Source organism: Diabrotica undecimpunctata, chromosome 6 (genome assembly GCF_040954645.1).
Source record: "Diabrotica undecimpunctata isolate CICGRU chromosome 6, icDiaUnde3, whole genome shotgun sequence".
Lineage (NCBI taxonomy): Eukaryota > Metazoa > Arthropoda > Insecta > Coleoptera > Chrysomelidae > Diabrotica > Diabrotica undecimpunctata.
In genome coordinates this window covers 21,954,559-21,972,123 of record NC_092808.1, presented here as the reverse complement: position 1 = coordinate 21,972,123, position 17,565 = coordinate 21,954,559, and the positions used below count along the sequence as shown (strand labels likewise).

Below are 17,565 nucleotides of genomic sequence, written 5' to 3'. Positions count from 1 at the left end.
GTATATTAGAATTAAACACAAAAATATGTTTTATAGCTCAATTATTACATACAATTATTAAACAAAAAGTAAAATTTTATGGGGTGGCTCTAATAATTTGATCACCCACTGTAGAAACGACAATAATCGGAGACGACAGTGGAGACGGGTGTATGACCGTAGTTGGATCGGAAGGCTGCATGACAAGTGTGTCCAAACCTTAACCGTACCTGCGCTAAGTGCAAAAACTTAGTGAATGCGCAGATTAAGAGAATAACATATCACCGGTAATAATACAATCGGTGAAATGTATGTATACCTTTATATGTATACCTTTACAAATTGACTAATAAATAGCTTTTTATCAAGGACAATAAAAATATAATTTGTATACTTAAATACAAATACATATAAAGAGGTATTGATTACAACATACACGTAATATTTGGCTCCATTTTATGTTTATACATCTCGAGTTAAAAGAGGTAGCCGAAGTGAAAATAATGTGTGTTACATAGCGAGACATTACATAAAATAATAATATAAATAATATCTGCTTTGATTCTAACTGAACCAGAAAAGTCGTAACAATAAAAACGTTAAATCTCTAATTAACACATATCCACGCTTTTGTTCTGTATTTATTATCTGGATTTTATGATCGTAAATTATTATTTATGGTAACTGTTTAATGAGGCAGTCAAACTATTTCTCATTCAAATTAATAATTATTTATTGTTTTCCAAAATTACACTCCTATGTGAAAAATATTGAGAAATTTCAAATTAAATGAAATTACTTTGTAAATTGTTCAATATAACAATAATAATCGACATGTTTTTAATAAAATAAAAACAAAAGCATTTCTTAATCAGCGTTTAACAAATCGATGGATAAGCTGGTGTTAATACATTTTTTATTGCACTAATCAATAACAAAACTAAAGAGGGAAGATTTAAATTATTGTATTGTTTGTAAGCTTCATTATGATTTGTTGAAACAGAATTAATGTTACAAAAGAGAAATATACTTATATTCTGAAAATTAAAATTCAATTAACTTCAGATGCTATAATAATAATATGTAATAATAATGAAGTTAACTACAAAAAATATCAGTTCTTATGACAACTAAATTGGAGAAACGCGTTGCTAGAAATATTGTTACCATGTTGTAATCATAGATTTCAGAAAGGCCTATGGCATAGTATTTTAAAACCTCTGCATCATCTACAAGAGTCCACTGAGTGTTGTTAAGACGAAAAATTTCTTTTCAGAACCATTTCGGATATCTTTAATTTTAATTTAAGTCTATGAATTACATCATTGACCTAAGCTTTCTGTCTGATCCATTCTATTATTTTGCAATATCTCTTTGTTATGGCTAACATGTATCGATTCGTTGACCATTGAGTAACTTTGTGTTTCGCTATTATTTCTTTCTTTGGTGTCCAAGTTTCGCAGCCGTGTGTCTTGATTGGTAATATACACTGATCGAATGTGTTTTTCTTCTTCAGTTAAAGTGGCATCCTGAATTTGAATCTAACTACATTTTTACCAAAAGATGCTCAAACCAGTTTCATTGTTTTGTTGATTTCTGGGAGTAAGGAGCCAAATTTATGTATTAGTTATCCCAGGTATACATACTGGTCTACTGTCTCAAGTGCAGTGTTGTTTATTATTACATCTTGGACATCCACTACGATCTGCCAGTTTATTTTGCTGAATAAATTTTCTAGAGTTGCACTGAATAGGATTTTGCGTGTCCTTGTCGGACGCTTCTGGTAGTGTTTTTATAAATTTTTACCTTAGGTTTTGCCTCTATGTATGGTGTCAATGTCTTGGATGGTCAAAGCTTATATTACTGCCTTGGAATATATAGAATCAAAAGCCTCCTCGAAATTTATGAAGGTTAATGGTTAGTGGCTCAATTCTGAAGCCAGCTTGTTCTCTGGGTTGTGCAGCATCTAATGCATTTGTTAATTTATTGTTGATGATGTTTGTGGAGATGATTGGTAGTAGACTACTTATCTGTAGTTTTTGATATCCTCTTTTGACATTCATAAGGACATAGATAAGAGTTCAAATAATTTATATTCATAAATAAAAGATACTTAGCTATTATGAAACATAAAATTCAAGAATCCAGTCAAATGGTGAATGTAAGGCATTAATTTAATTTTAAAGTGAGAACTTTTAGGTTATGTAGAAATATATTAAACAGTAGGTTTTTCAACTACAATATAGCCGCAAAAACAAAAAGAAGAAAGAAGAAAGAAAGACATTTATTCTTTGAGAAACTAAAAAGCATTTAAAATCAATGTCATAAGAATTGTATAAATTTTCCCAAAATTTCCCTATCTCCCAAATATTGGCCAACGTTGTCAATTCTCGATATATGTCCAATGATGCAGCAGGAACTTCGAGTGAGGTTTCTGTAATGAAAATGAATTTACACGCTGAACGGAGGCTTTCTCATCGAAGAACCAATAAGAGAAACCATTTTAATATCAAAGCCATTTGTTTTTATAATCTCACTATCGGCGATGACATTCTTTTGAAACACTTGTAAAAGTTAAAAACTGGAATCTGGCAAAAAAAGAAACACACTGGGACTGTAAACTAGGTCTACAGTGTCCACTCTACATGATGCTGTGTGGTAATTATGGACACATTACCCTGCTTGACATGGACTAACTGTCAAATATAATAAACAGCAGGTTGTTTCTCTATATCCAACAGATATTGTTTGGATACCAATGCTGCTTATTCACCTGCATAATCTTAGATTCTAAAGCTGTATATAACTTACAAAATACACAAAGACTGTTGCAGACTATGGCGATATTTCAAGATCCTTCCGTATCTTCCCTGGTACTGGAAAAGGTATTTCGAGAAACGGATATTAATACAGGTTGAAAAATATTCAATAAAATGTTCCTACAGTCTGGGAATAATCAAGAACTCCTTAAGCATTTCAAGCAAATAATTCTAAGAAGAATATACACAGGAGTGGCGCAGAAATTCCAACTTTGTGTATTATAGAAGTTTTAAGGAGACGTGAAATTTAGTAACCTAACACCTACTTCTCTGTAGAAAAACCAAACTTAGGTACCTGGACAACTTGGGGGATGACAGTGGTAATGGAATATTTTAAAGAAGGCATAGGCCAATAACGAACTGTACCGCCACTGATGATCATGATGCAATTAAATATTACGAAGAATTTCCTAGATTTTGATATTTTAGTTATTGGTTTACTTGTCTTGGTTGGTTGATCACTATGACGAATCCCCAGTGATTTATTCGTTGTGTATTTTTTTGTCATATTCTAGGAATTATCCAAAATTACAGCATTGGAAATACTTTCTTACACTGTGAATGGTAGATTTATTGGACACCGGACCCTCGGATGGACACTCGGATGAGTGAGTCAAAGAATGATATTTGGTCAATACCCAAAACCGGGGGACGACTAATCAATATTTAGTCTAGGTTGGAGGTGGTCCGTAGATTATTAGTCAACAGGGACAAGGCACGGAAGCGATCGATCAATACTCGCAAATGGGAAACGGGAATGGACGGTGGCCTCTGATCAATACTCAGGAGTATTGTGGTAGGGGCTCTTACCAGATCAATACTCCGGATCGAACTCCATTCTCTCTTATGGTTTACGGCGTGTTGTATTTTTGGCAGTGTTCCATCGCGCATTGATTGTAGTGATAGATAGTTGTAGTGATAGAGAGATGGCCAGCCGGAGGCATGTGCTGACAGTGACATTTGGCCTTTCAGTTCAGAAATTTTTTTAAAGGTAAAACCGTTTTGAAATGTACAAACTTGAAAGTCAAAACGTTAAAGAAGTTATATCCAATTGCAATAACAGTTAATTTACAAATTACATTAAAAATCACTACGATAATATTCTTCTACGTTTCCTCGTTTTTTGTATAAGAAACTTCAGTATCTGATTTAATTTTATTATAAAATCTTCACTCAAAGATTTAATAATTATTTTCAAAGTCAAGCACGGTTCCATAATGATACCTCTATATAGGCGATAGTCGTCCGTAAATCAATACGTCAGTAAAACTTCTTTTATGGCTTATTCTTTCAAATCAAATGGGGAAACATCAAAGCAGTACTTTTATTATTGTTCCGTATTTAATGATCTTTTGAGTACAATAATTTTGCTTTTTATCTCGTTTTTAAAATTCAAAGCGGCGTTTCGCATGGTAATAATGCCATGTTTTTCTTCTGTGTCTATAATTTATTCTATTTCTAATACGTGTATTGAAAATGATAATGACAGAGTGTGTCGATGTGTAGTTTTTTTATTTTCATTGATTAGACGGCAAGCGTTGGCTATCAATTGTATCAATCATATCGGTTCTAGGTAAATAATACAAAACAACGTTTCATTAAAAGTATTGTTTGCCGGTTTTTATTATTCTATTTACAAAGTGATTTGTCTTAATTTTGGTTTTATCATGTTTTTATAAAGCAGTAGAAGTTTTAAAAATGTTGAGTAATTATTAATTTGACATAGATAATAGTTATTTATGTACCAAGTCCGTAAAGTAACTCTTTATCGAACGAGTCTGGTATTACGAGCAGAGCGAGCGAAGCGAGCGATTGGAATGGAGGCCAAGGGAAGACAAGAGAAACGTCGGTCGACCACCTACAAGATGGACTGACGATTTAAGAAGACTCAATAAAAACTGGATGAGAGCGGCGCAAGATAGACGGGGTTGGAAACATGAGGAAGAGGCCTATGTTCAGCAGTGGACTCTTGAGGCTGGATGATGATGATGAGCGAAGCGAGCGAGGCGAATAACAAACGAGTTCGATTAAGTGTTTACTGACTGGTGCATACAAAATTCTATCACCAACCATAATACTATTTTTTCACACAATTTTTGAAATATTTCGTATTTTCGATTGTATTTTTTGCAGATTTTGCTGGAAGAAGTTCTGAAGCTGGCTCTAATGACTGCTTACGTATTTTAGGTGGCGTACGTGTCAATTCTTCCATTTCCTCAAAAGCAGCACTACCACAGAGTAGTGAGGACTACTATATAATTTCAAATTGGTTTTTAAAAGAAATTTTAATTTTAGACAAAATCAAATTTTCATATGACAGTTGTGACAGATGACTTTTGTATGATGGCCGCTTTCAAATTATAATCGATAGTTATTAATACTGAATAATTACTAAATCGGTAAATTAAATTTATGTTTTGATTTATTTTATATGAATATAATTAGAAAATACTACAAAATTTCATTTTTTGACATGAATTTAATTAATAATAACGTTATTTTTGTACAAATTTTTTAATAATTAGGATGATACAATTTAAGATCATTCAAATAAATAATCGATTGCTGCCATCGACCACTGACATTTAATTTCAGTCAACTTAAATAATATTTGCGGCAGATAAAGTTTTTCTTCTTACACTACAATAAAGTGTTACTTTACTGCTACAAATAATTACAATATGAATGAGTTTAATGACGGTTGGCGATAAAATAATCATTGAGAGTATTGCTCCTAATAACTCAAGAAGAAATATATACGACAATTAAAGATAAGAGGAGTAAAGGAGTTATGAACTTCAAATATATAGGAGTTAACCTTACCAGCAGAAACCTCAAGAAAGAAGTCAAAGCACAGACTAACAGAGCAGTAATAATATCTGGATACCTACGTGACATGATATGAAGGAACAAGCGTATGACTAAGTAAAGTGAGAATATGTAAGACTTGCGAAAAACCATTAATAGCCTATTCGATCGAGATCACAGCAGAAACAGTTATGCGGAAAGTCTGAAAAATCCATTACATTGAGACCACCTGGGAGACCTCCAAAACGATGGTCCGAGAGCTAGACATCTGAGTCCCAAGACTTAATTGTAAGAATAAACAGATTTAGTCCTAAATTAAGAGAAAGAAGAAGCAGACGAAAAAGGAGAAGAAGAAAAAAAATGAAGGATTTGTGTGAGGGAATATCATAAGTATAATGTTAAACAAATGAAGAAAACAATTAAAACGCTATCAAAGCTTAATACAAAATATTAGTAGAAAACGTCAACAAATAAACAATTTCACTACCCTCCTTCTTATCTTCTTCTTCATATATTAAACCTTAGGCCCACTTTTCTGCGATCTTAAGGCTCTTGATGTAATTGCAACGATGACTGCCCACCAACTGAGGTAGATAATTGCTACCTAAGGTTTAAAGGCTACGATTCCCGACCAGTAACTTTCGTTGGTAGTTTATGTTGCCAAGAAGTGATTCTACTTAAAATTATAACAATTTTACTAAATTATCAGCAACCATGTATTCTAATACCAACTAAATATCATTTAAATGAGTTTAAGCTATATATTTAGTGGCTTTAAACATATCTACCTAGTAGCAGCACTGAAGATGGAATATTTATTCTGAAAAAGTTCTGTGATTTAGCCCGAAAGGTTCTTTTAAATAAACATACGTTTTATAAAAGATTTTTTAATAAAAATTTTGTAATATAAGAGAGTGCGTCCATACAACAGGACCAACTAATGCATGAAGACAACGTTTATCATATTGATCAACAATCTCAATCGAAACAACACTTAGGAGAATGAAAAAACAAAATCAAAACAAAGAATATTAAAAAAACTGAAGCCCTAATGTAAAAAAAACTAACGAAACAGAGCGATAAATCAACGAATGATGGGCAATATTCATAATATGAATAGATAATATGAGTGACATATAATAGAACCAGGATACTGACTCTAATATAAGTGCCAACAAAATCATTGATAAATCACAAAAATATCGACGTAACAGAAAATATTAGCTGAAACTTTTTCAAAATTGCATTCAAAAATAAACTTTGCATATTATTAGTAATTTTCACTTTTTGGTTAACAAGGATAAAAATACAGATTGGTAGTTTGAGTGTTAATCATCAACGTCAAGGAGACTTTATAAGGCACTTTGAGAAGAAGAGTTCGATTGTGACATAGTTTGCCATGGATAATAGTGAAAAAGAGAATAGTATAGTTTATTAAATAATAAAAAGTAGCTATTCACTATGAACACTGCAAAGTGACTTTTCGATTCGTAACAAAAGCATCCTGTACATTTTTAATATCAGAACAATTCGTGTAATAAATCTTCCCCGTCGCCAACTGCAAATATCCTCTCGTTCGTTACTCTTCCCGTTTTTCCATTCTGGCAGCGATCCATTGCGAAAGTTTTCATTTGGTCTGGAGCTTTTCGGTCTTTTGAGTTTTTTCGCGCTTCGGGTCCTGAGGGAGAAAAGAGGAAAACGACGAAGCAGGGTGTGCGACACGCCAGGTTGAACGTTATTTATGGGATATTTTCCCGCTTTTCCGGTTTCCCGACCCATATAGAACACGTTATCCCGCTCGATGGTACGGACGACAGTTTGATCCTACGGGTTTTCACGCGTTCTCTAATGAAAATTGAGGTTATGATGTTCTCTTTCTTGGTAGAGATATCCTGTTCTGGAAAATATTTTATACAAAGCTAGTTAGGAACGAAAAAGTTTTTTGTAGCCTCCGCGCTGAAAATTCCTAAAATATCTTATATCGGCTTAAACTTAAATGGGATTCTAGCCACAACTTTAAATCGAATATTACTCTGCTGCAAGCAAAATATTACATATCATTTAGCTGTATTTCTTTCGAGTAATATATCCGTCATCAAAATTGCTTTAGCTACCATTGGTTATGTATAAATGCGGTTTTCCGAATTTTCTCGGAACCAGATGTAATAATTTTCGGTTTCATAATTTTTCTACATACATAATTTGTTAACTCCGTCATCAATTTGTATGTACCTATTGCACCTTTGGTTGCAGTAATCCTCGAGGACATACGGATGCTCTCGAACGGACATACGGACTAAACGATCCATTAAAAATCATTATTAAAATATTTCCATGGTCAAATAGTCTGCAACATACATTGCTCGATATACAATTACTTCAAAATATATTAGTTGCTTTTATTCTGGATTTAATTGCTCTATTTAATTTAAAATATGATATTAGATACTTTTGAAATTTCCGGACAATTTCACCAGTGGAACCATTTGCTCCGAGCATTGCATCTTTCATATCCTTACCATTACCTGCATCATTCTTACCAAAAACCTTAGTCCTAAATCATAAATTTAATACCAGTGACATGTTACATGCTTTTTTATTAAAACCTTTTATCATTTGCAAGGTGTTTTCCCTTTGCGTATGCCTTGGAATTCCTATTGTAATGAGCTGAATCATATTCGATCGTATATAAGAAGATCTATAGTTTTTATTCTCGTCTTAATCGTAGGGAAAGATAAGAAATCGATTTATATAGTTGTACTGTCATATCTTTATTGTACGGCTTTTTTTCCTGTTTTTTTTTTGAATGCAAAGAGTAGCTTGACATATGAAACAGTCAATAGACAAAGCAAAAATATGTGGCGCAGTCAATAGTCAAAGACATAGTGTTTATTTTACTTTATATATTTTTTTTTTGTATTAGTTAAAATTCATTTTGATAAATATTAAATATTTTAGTTAAATATTCACGACGTAATTTTAGGAATGCTCCCTTGCCTGTCTTTCCTTCATAACATATTCTAAAATAATTTTCGTTTAAACGTTGCGATATTATACGTCAGAAGAAAGTTAATACGTCGTTGTTAGTTTAGAACCGTGTAAACGCAAAAGCAGCAGCCGTACAATTAAACATTAAGAGTCGGAAGAGGACCATTTGAGTAATTACGAAATCAGTTTCTTAATAGACGTCCCGACACGGAGCGGATGTGGCCCCGGAGGATACAATATCCCTTCGGCGGTGCGAAGGGATGAAGGGTTGAATGGAGCTCGAGTTCGTAATCAGCGAGAGATAACATACATACACCGGCTTCTCTACAACAATTTACTTACACTAAAAAACGTATTTCGTCGTAAATTTAGGTTTGAATGAAGACAAAAGAACAAAGCCTCAAAAGTACGTACTCTGGAATTATTAATTTAGAGGTTAGAATGTTTTTGCAGGCAATATTCCATTTAAAAAAAAGGAAATTAATTTTTTTCAGTATGTACTCACAACAGTTTTCCCTGATAAAAATAACAGCTCTGAACACTTAACCATGTTATAAAATAAAAGTGTTTTTTATAGTTTAAAAAGTATCGCCATTATCGACTACTATCCTAGGATTGCATTAGTTTCGGAATTATTTGGAAAATTCTCAGTGTCTTCTTTATCCTCTTTAAGTTAATTAAGTTCTTAATTTTTTGTCGAAGGTTGGAAACCCTCGTGGCGCTATATAGGCCTTGTTATCGCCGCTCTAAGAATCATTGCATTTCTGCTTTCTTTCTCAATACTTTCAATAAACCCTTCACTGCAATTACTAATTGTTCTAATGATCTTTTTAAGTGATAATTATTAAATTATCATTCAGTTTTCATAAAATTGATGTTGCTCTTCCTCATGACACAGCATTCATTAAGGCGCAGCTTTGCTTTTTGTAAATCATTAATTGCTCAAGGGGACTGAACTATCAATATATCTGATGTTAAACCGAGTTCAAGCACTTATAACTATTGGGATCAATCACCGATTTCGCCCAACGGTCGAAAAATATGACCAATACGCGTTTTGGTCACCAGAATATTGCCATATCGACATATCGCGTTCTGGCGATGTGACAAAATATCAAAATGCTTTCAGGCTGACATGAGAAAGCATTCTAGAACGCTTTTTGGTCTGCATTAAACAGCTGAAAAGCTATATTTGGGACATTGGTGATATGCATGCTGGTCACCAGAACGCGTTTTGGCCGTATTTTTCGACCATTGAGCGAAATCGGTGTTTGATGCTAACATATACATTAAAAATACTTATTTACCAAATTTCAAAATCCGTAATAAAAATTTTCAATACGTTATTGAGATATTTAAATGAAATAAGGACAGTCAACGTTAAGAAGAAACTAGATTTATAGATATAGATATTTGTTATTCTATATTTTACTCGTAACGATTGCTGTCAATCTGGAAGACTATTAATTAAATTTTTTAAACGAATTAATATCATTCCCAAAACGACATAAAATTATATTGTTTATTGTACTGTATATATATATATATATATATATATATATATATATATATATATATATATATATATATATATATATATATATATATATATATAGATATATATATATATATATATATAATTCAAATATCTTAGGCATGTTTACAAATGTACATATACATATATTATAGTAATTAACAAAGAATTACCAGATGAGTTAAAAAGCCAATTTCATTCACTTTGCTGTATGTAAATAGTGACAGTTTTTCGCGTGTACTTAAGGTCTTTCCTGCGACTACTGCCGTGTTCTCCATTGTACCCAGTTTCCCCATTTTCATTTCCTGCTACAATAGTTCATTAAAAAGGTGTTTCGGAGGCTATTCGGGAGGCTATTAGATGGCCTGATATTGCTCCTTGGAGAGCCGTTCTCTGGCGTGCCATCCGACGACAATGAAACTCACTCGTAAATTGCTTAGCGAATGCTAGAACGAGATGGAGGCGGAGGGATAATACGGGTAAGATAAAGAGAGATTCTCGGAGACGATGACGATGGAGGAAAATGATGCTGTCACAGGAGGATGAACTCAGGTCTGGGTTAATAATAATTTTGTATAAACTTCTAACGTTATTAAATTCAAAAGAGTATTTTTAATACAACCAATTCAACAAATTTACATTATTGATGCTTATTACAAAATCAATCCGCGGACTTATCAACCGCGGTTTCGCTTATCCGCGATTTCGATTTTTCACTGCTATGCCTCATATTTCGTAGTAGGTATTTCACAGATATGTACATACATATGATCTTTTACGCATTTCACGTGGTAACAGCGATTTACAATTCTCGTGTTAACGTATGTTTACACTGAAAAATGTCTTCGTATAAAAGGAATAGTAAAGATTTTGTTAAAATGAAAATATGTGTAATGAGTTAAGACAAAAACTGTTTATATGCAGGAAAATCATTTGCATGTGCCTCAAAAAAGTTTAAATTGAATGAATCTAAATAAAACTTAGAAGTCCTTACTACACTGTAAAAATTTTTTTAAACTATGGTATACAGGTAACCACTGAGATTTTCCTTTTTAACTTTGTGAATGAATCTACTGTAGGGACTATCAAAAATTGTGAGGAAACCACTCGTTCCCGTGTTTTATATGGCTCGAGCAACAAACTAATTTGTTTTTCGCGATCTCAAACCTAGGAAATAATGAAAAAAGCACTGGTCGTTAGCACACGAATAATAAAAGAAAAGACTGTTCGTCTTTACGACAATCTAAAGGCTGCCAACGAATCTTGTAGTTTCCAAGCGAGTAAAGAATGGTTCGAAAGATTTAAAAAATAAGTTTCTTTACGTAACATCAAAATCGTGGGAGAATTAGCTTCAGCGGATTAATACGCACCCCACCAGTACCGAGCTAAACTTGGGTAGAGGGAAAGAAGTGCAAGTGAGGGATATAAGCCGGAAAAAGTTTAACGCTGACAAAACAGGCGTTTTTTAGAAAAGAATACCTATTCGTACCTTTACATTGGAAAAGAGAAATCTGCACCAATCTTTAAAGCAGCAATGGACAGGTTAAATCATATTTTGTTGTAACGTTTCAGGTGATCCTATGGTAAAACCAATGCTGCTTTGTAAGTCTCTAAATCCACTACCACATAAAAGTAAAATCGAACTAGCAGTATTTTAGAAGATAAATCCAAAAGCGTGGGTTACATCAACACTGTTTAAGGACTGGTTTACTAACTATTGTGCCCTTAGCGTGACGCAATATTTAACATCAAAATCGATACCGCTTAAAGTACTTCTTATCGACAATTCTCCTGGACATTAAGAAAACCTGGACTTAATGGATTAAAATGTAAGAATTAACTTTCTATCTTCCAAGACTATTTCGTTTTGCAGCCTGTGTGGATCGTGGAATACTAGATTAATTTAAACGATATTACCTGAGCCGTATCTTCGATTGTATGGAACTAAATCCTTTAATCTTAAATCCTTTATGAAAAATATCGTGGCTTCGTAATCTACGTGAATGGTTCGGGTGTAGTTCGATTGAACTTTTTAGGCGCGCTGCTAACAAAGTCGCAGTGGCCATGATCATTTCCAATCTCCGCTAGGAGTGGCACGAGAAGAAGAAGAAGAAGAAATCCTTTATTGATTGACCCTTACCTATAGTTAAAAGATAATTTAATATTGCTCACTGTGTAACTATTATCAAAGAATTCACTGATGAAATACGACCATAAACGCGTGCTGGAAAGAGTAATGGCCAGAAGTTGTTCTTATAACCTCAACAATGTCCGAAAAATCAGCGGAAGTCAATGATATTCAATGAAGTAATTCACAAAATGCATGGGAAAGGTTTAGAAAATTTGCACGGAGGTGATGTTGAAGAAGTTTTAGCTGCCAATGACAGTAAACTTACAGAACAGGAACTCCTCTAAATACTGGAAATTACAAAGTAATCGGTGGAGACGATTTCTCCCAAGAATGAACAATTGAGACAGAGAATTAACACTTCCTCTCCAAAGAATTAACACTTCTATTACTATAAACAAAATAAATACGTTTTATCATCTTCTCAAAACTTCAGGATATGGATCCTTCTATGGAAAGGAGTTTAAAATCCAAAACTGGTTTAAAAAGTTTATTGACAGCAAACAAAAAAGCGCAAAAGTCAAACGTAAGTTCAGGTACTTCTTGGACTTGGTTTACTTCCACTTCTTCATCTACGGCGCGGAAATTCTCTCAGTTTTTAGTGATAGTGTAAAATAATTAACACTATCACTGAATAAATTTAAAGTAAACAGTACATCAGAAGTAGGGCGCGAACTTGCGCCCAGTTTATGTTATCAGTTAGATTAACATGGTATCTCCTCCAGTGTTACACCAATACCTGGCTCACCCCTGATTGAACACCTAAATGATTGCAGTTGCTAGCCAGTCTCTAAATCAAGAAAACATGGACTAGGTTTAATCCCACTTCTGACACCAATGTTGTTTATTTATTTAACCGTACACATATATTTATTGGACTAAACCCTTAAATTCTAATTGCCCTTATGTATAACTCTTTGAAACGCTTCTAGAACCCAGTAAAATTCTCTCGACATCACAACAGCCGCAAATCTTCATCGAATGGCCGAACTGATGTTCGATCAGGGGCGTAGCAAGGCCTGGCGTAACAGAATATAACTAGAGCATTGTTCAAAACATTATCGTGGCGCTATAATGATGATTTTAGTGGAAATTAAAATATAACACAAATACAATACATAGAATAAACTAAAGAACAAAGCTCTTTATGAAAAAAAAAAAAGAAAACTAGCGGGTAGAACGACACATAAGATAACGAAAAAGATTAGAGAAAATAAAAGACAAGAGAATGCGATGGAGATTAAAAATTTAGAAAGAAATATTGTCACAAACAGAAATGAGATCGGAACGATACGGACAAGATACGGAACGAATGATCATTTTTTCGTAACAAACGCTCTGATCGAGAAATGCATTCAGTATAATAAACTTCTTATACTTATCTTTATAGATATTGAAAAGATCTTCGAGTCAATAAATAAATAAAAACTCTTTGATTCCTTGAGCCAAATGTGGAATAGACCATAGAAATAATCAAATGTATTTACAAGAATGCAACATCCAACATTAAAATGCCAAACAACCAATACACAAACAAAACCAACATAGACAGGGGGGAAAAAAGGATAATACACTCTCCCCAAAAATATTTGTGTTCCTCCTGCAGGATATGCTTAGTAACACATGGAAAAATCATCTGAATAAGTCGGTTTGAAAATGTAAAAACTCAGTTCATGACAAATCTATAAAGACTAATGCTCCTCTACAAATAAATAACATTAACATCACTCAAGTAAGTATAATAATAGAAGCGAGTAGTAAAAATAGCAAGAGATGAAGATTATCGAACAATATTTTAAACTAAGAAATAACCCGAAGGATGAATTGACATATACGCCTATAGAGAGATCTTTTCTGTCTCTAATAATCTTTAATATAAATTGAGTTGAATCAATGAAAACATTAACATACATGCATTAATATTATTCTTAAATTATGTAGAATCTTCAAAAAGTTAGACTTTTATTGCGTATAGTATGGAAAATACTAAAACGGTCCTGTCTCAACGTCTGAACGTAAGCGTCGCTGGTGGCTAGAGCAATTCCACCATCTGAGCTGATAACGGCTCTACCCGGCAATGCACGGCATTGCTGGCGATGCCGTCGTTTGCCCGACGACAATTTATCACAGCACCGTCGGCATTAACCTGCACACCAGCACAGGAAAGACGAAGGCAAGACAATGTCTTCCAACGGTAATGGTTCGGAGCCGTGAAAAATGATGATGATACGGCCCCGTGCGCCAAAAACGAAAATCCCTTAAGTTCGCATTCGCAATTGCGAAAAGGAAAAAAGGAAATGCATGTGGCAGCACAAAATTTAGAAAAGTAACTTAAGACCAAAAACTGGATTTTTTCTAAGAATTTCCCTCTCTATCCACTTAGAAAATATAAAACCCAATACACAAGATGCATTTTCGTGTTTCTATAAAAACTGGCTATTCTTTCGAAACAATAGTCTTGTAATTTTGTGAAATTAAGCCACATTCTTCTGTAATTTTCTCTTTTGGCCACTGCATTTGGTTTTCAATGCTATTTTATTAACACAATCTTATCTCATACCAGTTTTTCCAGTTTTTTACACTCATTTCGTTCGATTTAATAGTTCTCGATCTCGTTTTTGATCTTTTTTCTTGTTTAGTACATCTGGTTTTCTTTCTCTTTTTTCTAATATATTTCGGTGTTGTAGGTAGCATGTGAGTTTTATCGAATTTAATCAATTTAACAATTTTTCTTTAAAACTCAGCTCTTAATTTAGTAGTTTCGTAATCGATTTAATTGTTGCATTAGTATGTTTAATATTCGCCATTAATAACACATTTACGTCATTTCTAAGCTTAAGAAAACTCAACGCAACATAAATTAAAATACCCCGAGAAAATCGAATGATTGAAAACTCGCAATATGGTTCATTTATTCTATTAAATTAATACATAAAAGCATACTTATAAAAAACATTAAATCCACTTACCAATTATTAACTTGTAGTATCGTAAGGCCAGTATCCTGCGCTAGTTGTTTTTTCTGGTCCTCCGAAGGGTACGGATGCTGGAACAAAAAAATATTGTTAATATTACAGGTGTTTTTTACACATTAGTAAAAATATTATCAATATGACACAAAAAAATAAAACAAAATCTTTTGTTGCGTCTTTTAAAAGTTTCTACCTGTTTGTCCAATATAAACTTTTGGAAAAAGTATTAAAGTCTAGTGCGATTTTAGTAAATCAAACAAACAGTGAAATAAAATAGTTGGTTGTCTATTCTACCTATTTGTATAATATAAGATTTTTATTTGAAGAGAGTGTCTAGTGGGATTTGAAGAATTATGCTTGTCCAACATTTTTTTAAAACTTCACCGAATATATTTCCTTAATTCAACAATTATAGAAGTAAAAAACTCCCGACTCTTTTGTCATGCAAAGGCTGCAAAAATATATATGTGGTTGTTAGGCCCTATTGTTAAAAAGGCAAAAGTCAAATTTCCCTCACTCAAACTAACAATTATTTGTATCTACTATTGTTCAGATAAAACACCACCCAACGTCAGTAATTCAGTCAATTAGTAAACTGTAGTATCAGCAATTTCGTAAAAAGGGGCGGTGTATAATCGTCTGACATACGGTAATTTACGTCGGGGCGGTCTTTCTCAGGAATGACACGTGATTATCCTTGTTAGCATCCTGGAGGCGGCGTTCGGACGTGCAGACATCAAGGATAGACTAATAAATGACAAAAGTCGGTTCTGGATATGTGACGGGCGACTCCGGAGAAAATGGAGGCTGCATCGGCAGTGCGGTTAAAGGGCAACTTCTACTCTGCTGACAAGTAAAATGTTTTTGAATGCACCGAAAGACAGGAATAATGCTTTATTGGTTTATAATACTACAAATTATCAACGCCAGCAATAAAATTTTTTGCCGCAACTGAAAGACGTAAATTCTTTCACCGCATGTGCGTCGTCATGAAATCAATTTTAACAAGACAGATTCTATGATTACACGTATTCTATGATTCACAAAATTTGAAAGTTGGTTTCATCTCAACACCAGTTATACGACTACTTATGACGTACGGCACTTAGAGCAGAGTCATTAGAAAAAATAAAGAAAAACAACGTTGTAAAAAACATGTTGTAACAATGAGAATGCTTCCATATAATAGCTCTAGGTGTGACGCCAATTGATGCCAAAATGAGAGCATAGTTTATATGCTCTCATTTTGGTATCAACTGAGTACGTTTCAAAACGAAATGATAATCACTTAATAGAGCGAAGAACAAGTAAGATGTGAAGGGATAAAAGCTATAATAATGATAAATTTGTTCTATTTGATTCTTTTTTTGTAATCAGTAATTACTCAAGAAACAACTCGATTATTGTTGTTAAGTAACTTTTAAGCACCACCCTATGGGGCCTCAAATATAACGTCAACTTTAATACAATAGCTACATTAGAGATTAACAAATTTAAATTAGACGAACAACCAAATAAGACAGCTGACTTTTTATGGATTAAGACAACATCTGATAATACAACAAATATAGCAACACAAGAAAGAACGACTACGAATAAACCTAATAAAAGTTGGATTTCTGAGAACACATGGAGTACAATTTTAAAAAAAATCTTAAATCCCAAAGGCTTACGCTCAGGATACTCATGAGCTTAGTGAAGAAGCAATTCAAGATGGTTCAAGAATCAAGAAGAAGATGCTTAGCAATTCGACCATAAGATGACACTTTGGTAACAGATAAAATACAAATTAAAGTTCTTTGAAAATAATACTGCGAAAATTTAATGAAAGACAACACAGCTTGGGGAAATCATTTGCAACTTGAATGCACAGAACCACCTATATTGTGAGAACAAATGGCTGATGCACTAAGAATGTTGGAAACTCACAAATCACCTGATACAGACAACATTATCACGGAAATGCAGAAACTGATATTTTTCATAAAATATTTCACCTAGTTTGGAGTAATGGAACCTTGTCGGAGGACTGGACTATATCAATATACATCCTTTATCACAAAAAAGTTCCGAAAGATAAACACAAAAGTTATCGCATCATAATGCTTATTTCACATACCAGCAAGGTGATGCTGCAAATTATATCAGAACGTCTCAAATATTACATCCTACTACAACTGCCGCTGAACTAAGATTACTTTGTACCTAATGGAGAAAATAGATTTTAAACATAAGACAAATTATAGAAAAAAACAACGAATCAACCCATTTATGCTACATTGACTTGAACACCAAAGTGTTCCACACTTTCGACATACTCTTTGATGTCTTCTTCAG

General features: G+C 33.3%; 1 protein-coding gene across 1 annotated transcript in view; it reads right to left on the bottom strand.

Moving 5' to 3' along the window:
• Positions 1-17,565, bottom strand: part of LOC140444252 (homeobox protein homothorax-like) — a 174,276-nt gene that overhangs the window by 84,104 nt on the left and 72,607 nt on the right. Inside the window, exon 4 of the mRNA XM_072535998.1 lies at positions 15,226-15,302. Coding sequence (XP_072392099.1) covers positions 15,226-15,302 — 77 coding nt within the window. The remainder of the gene's footprint in view (positions 1-15,225; positions 15,303-17,565) is intronic.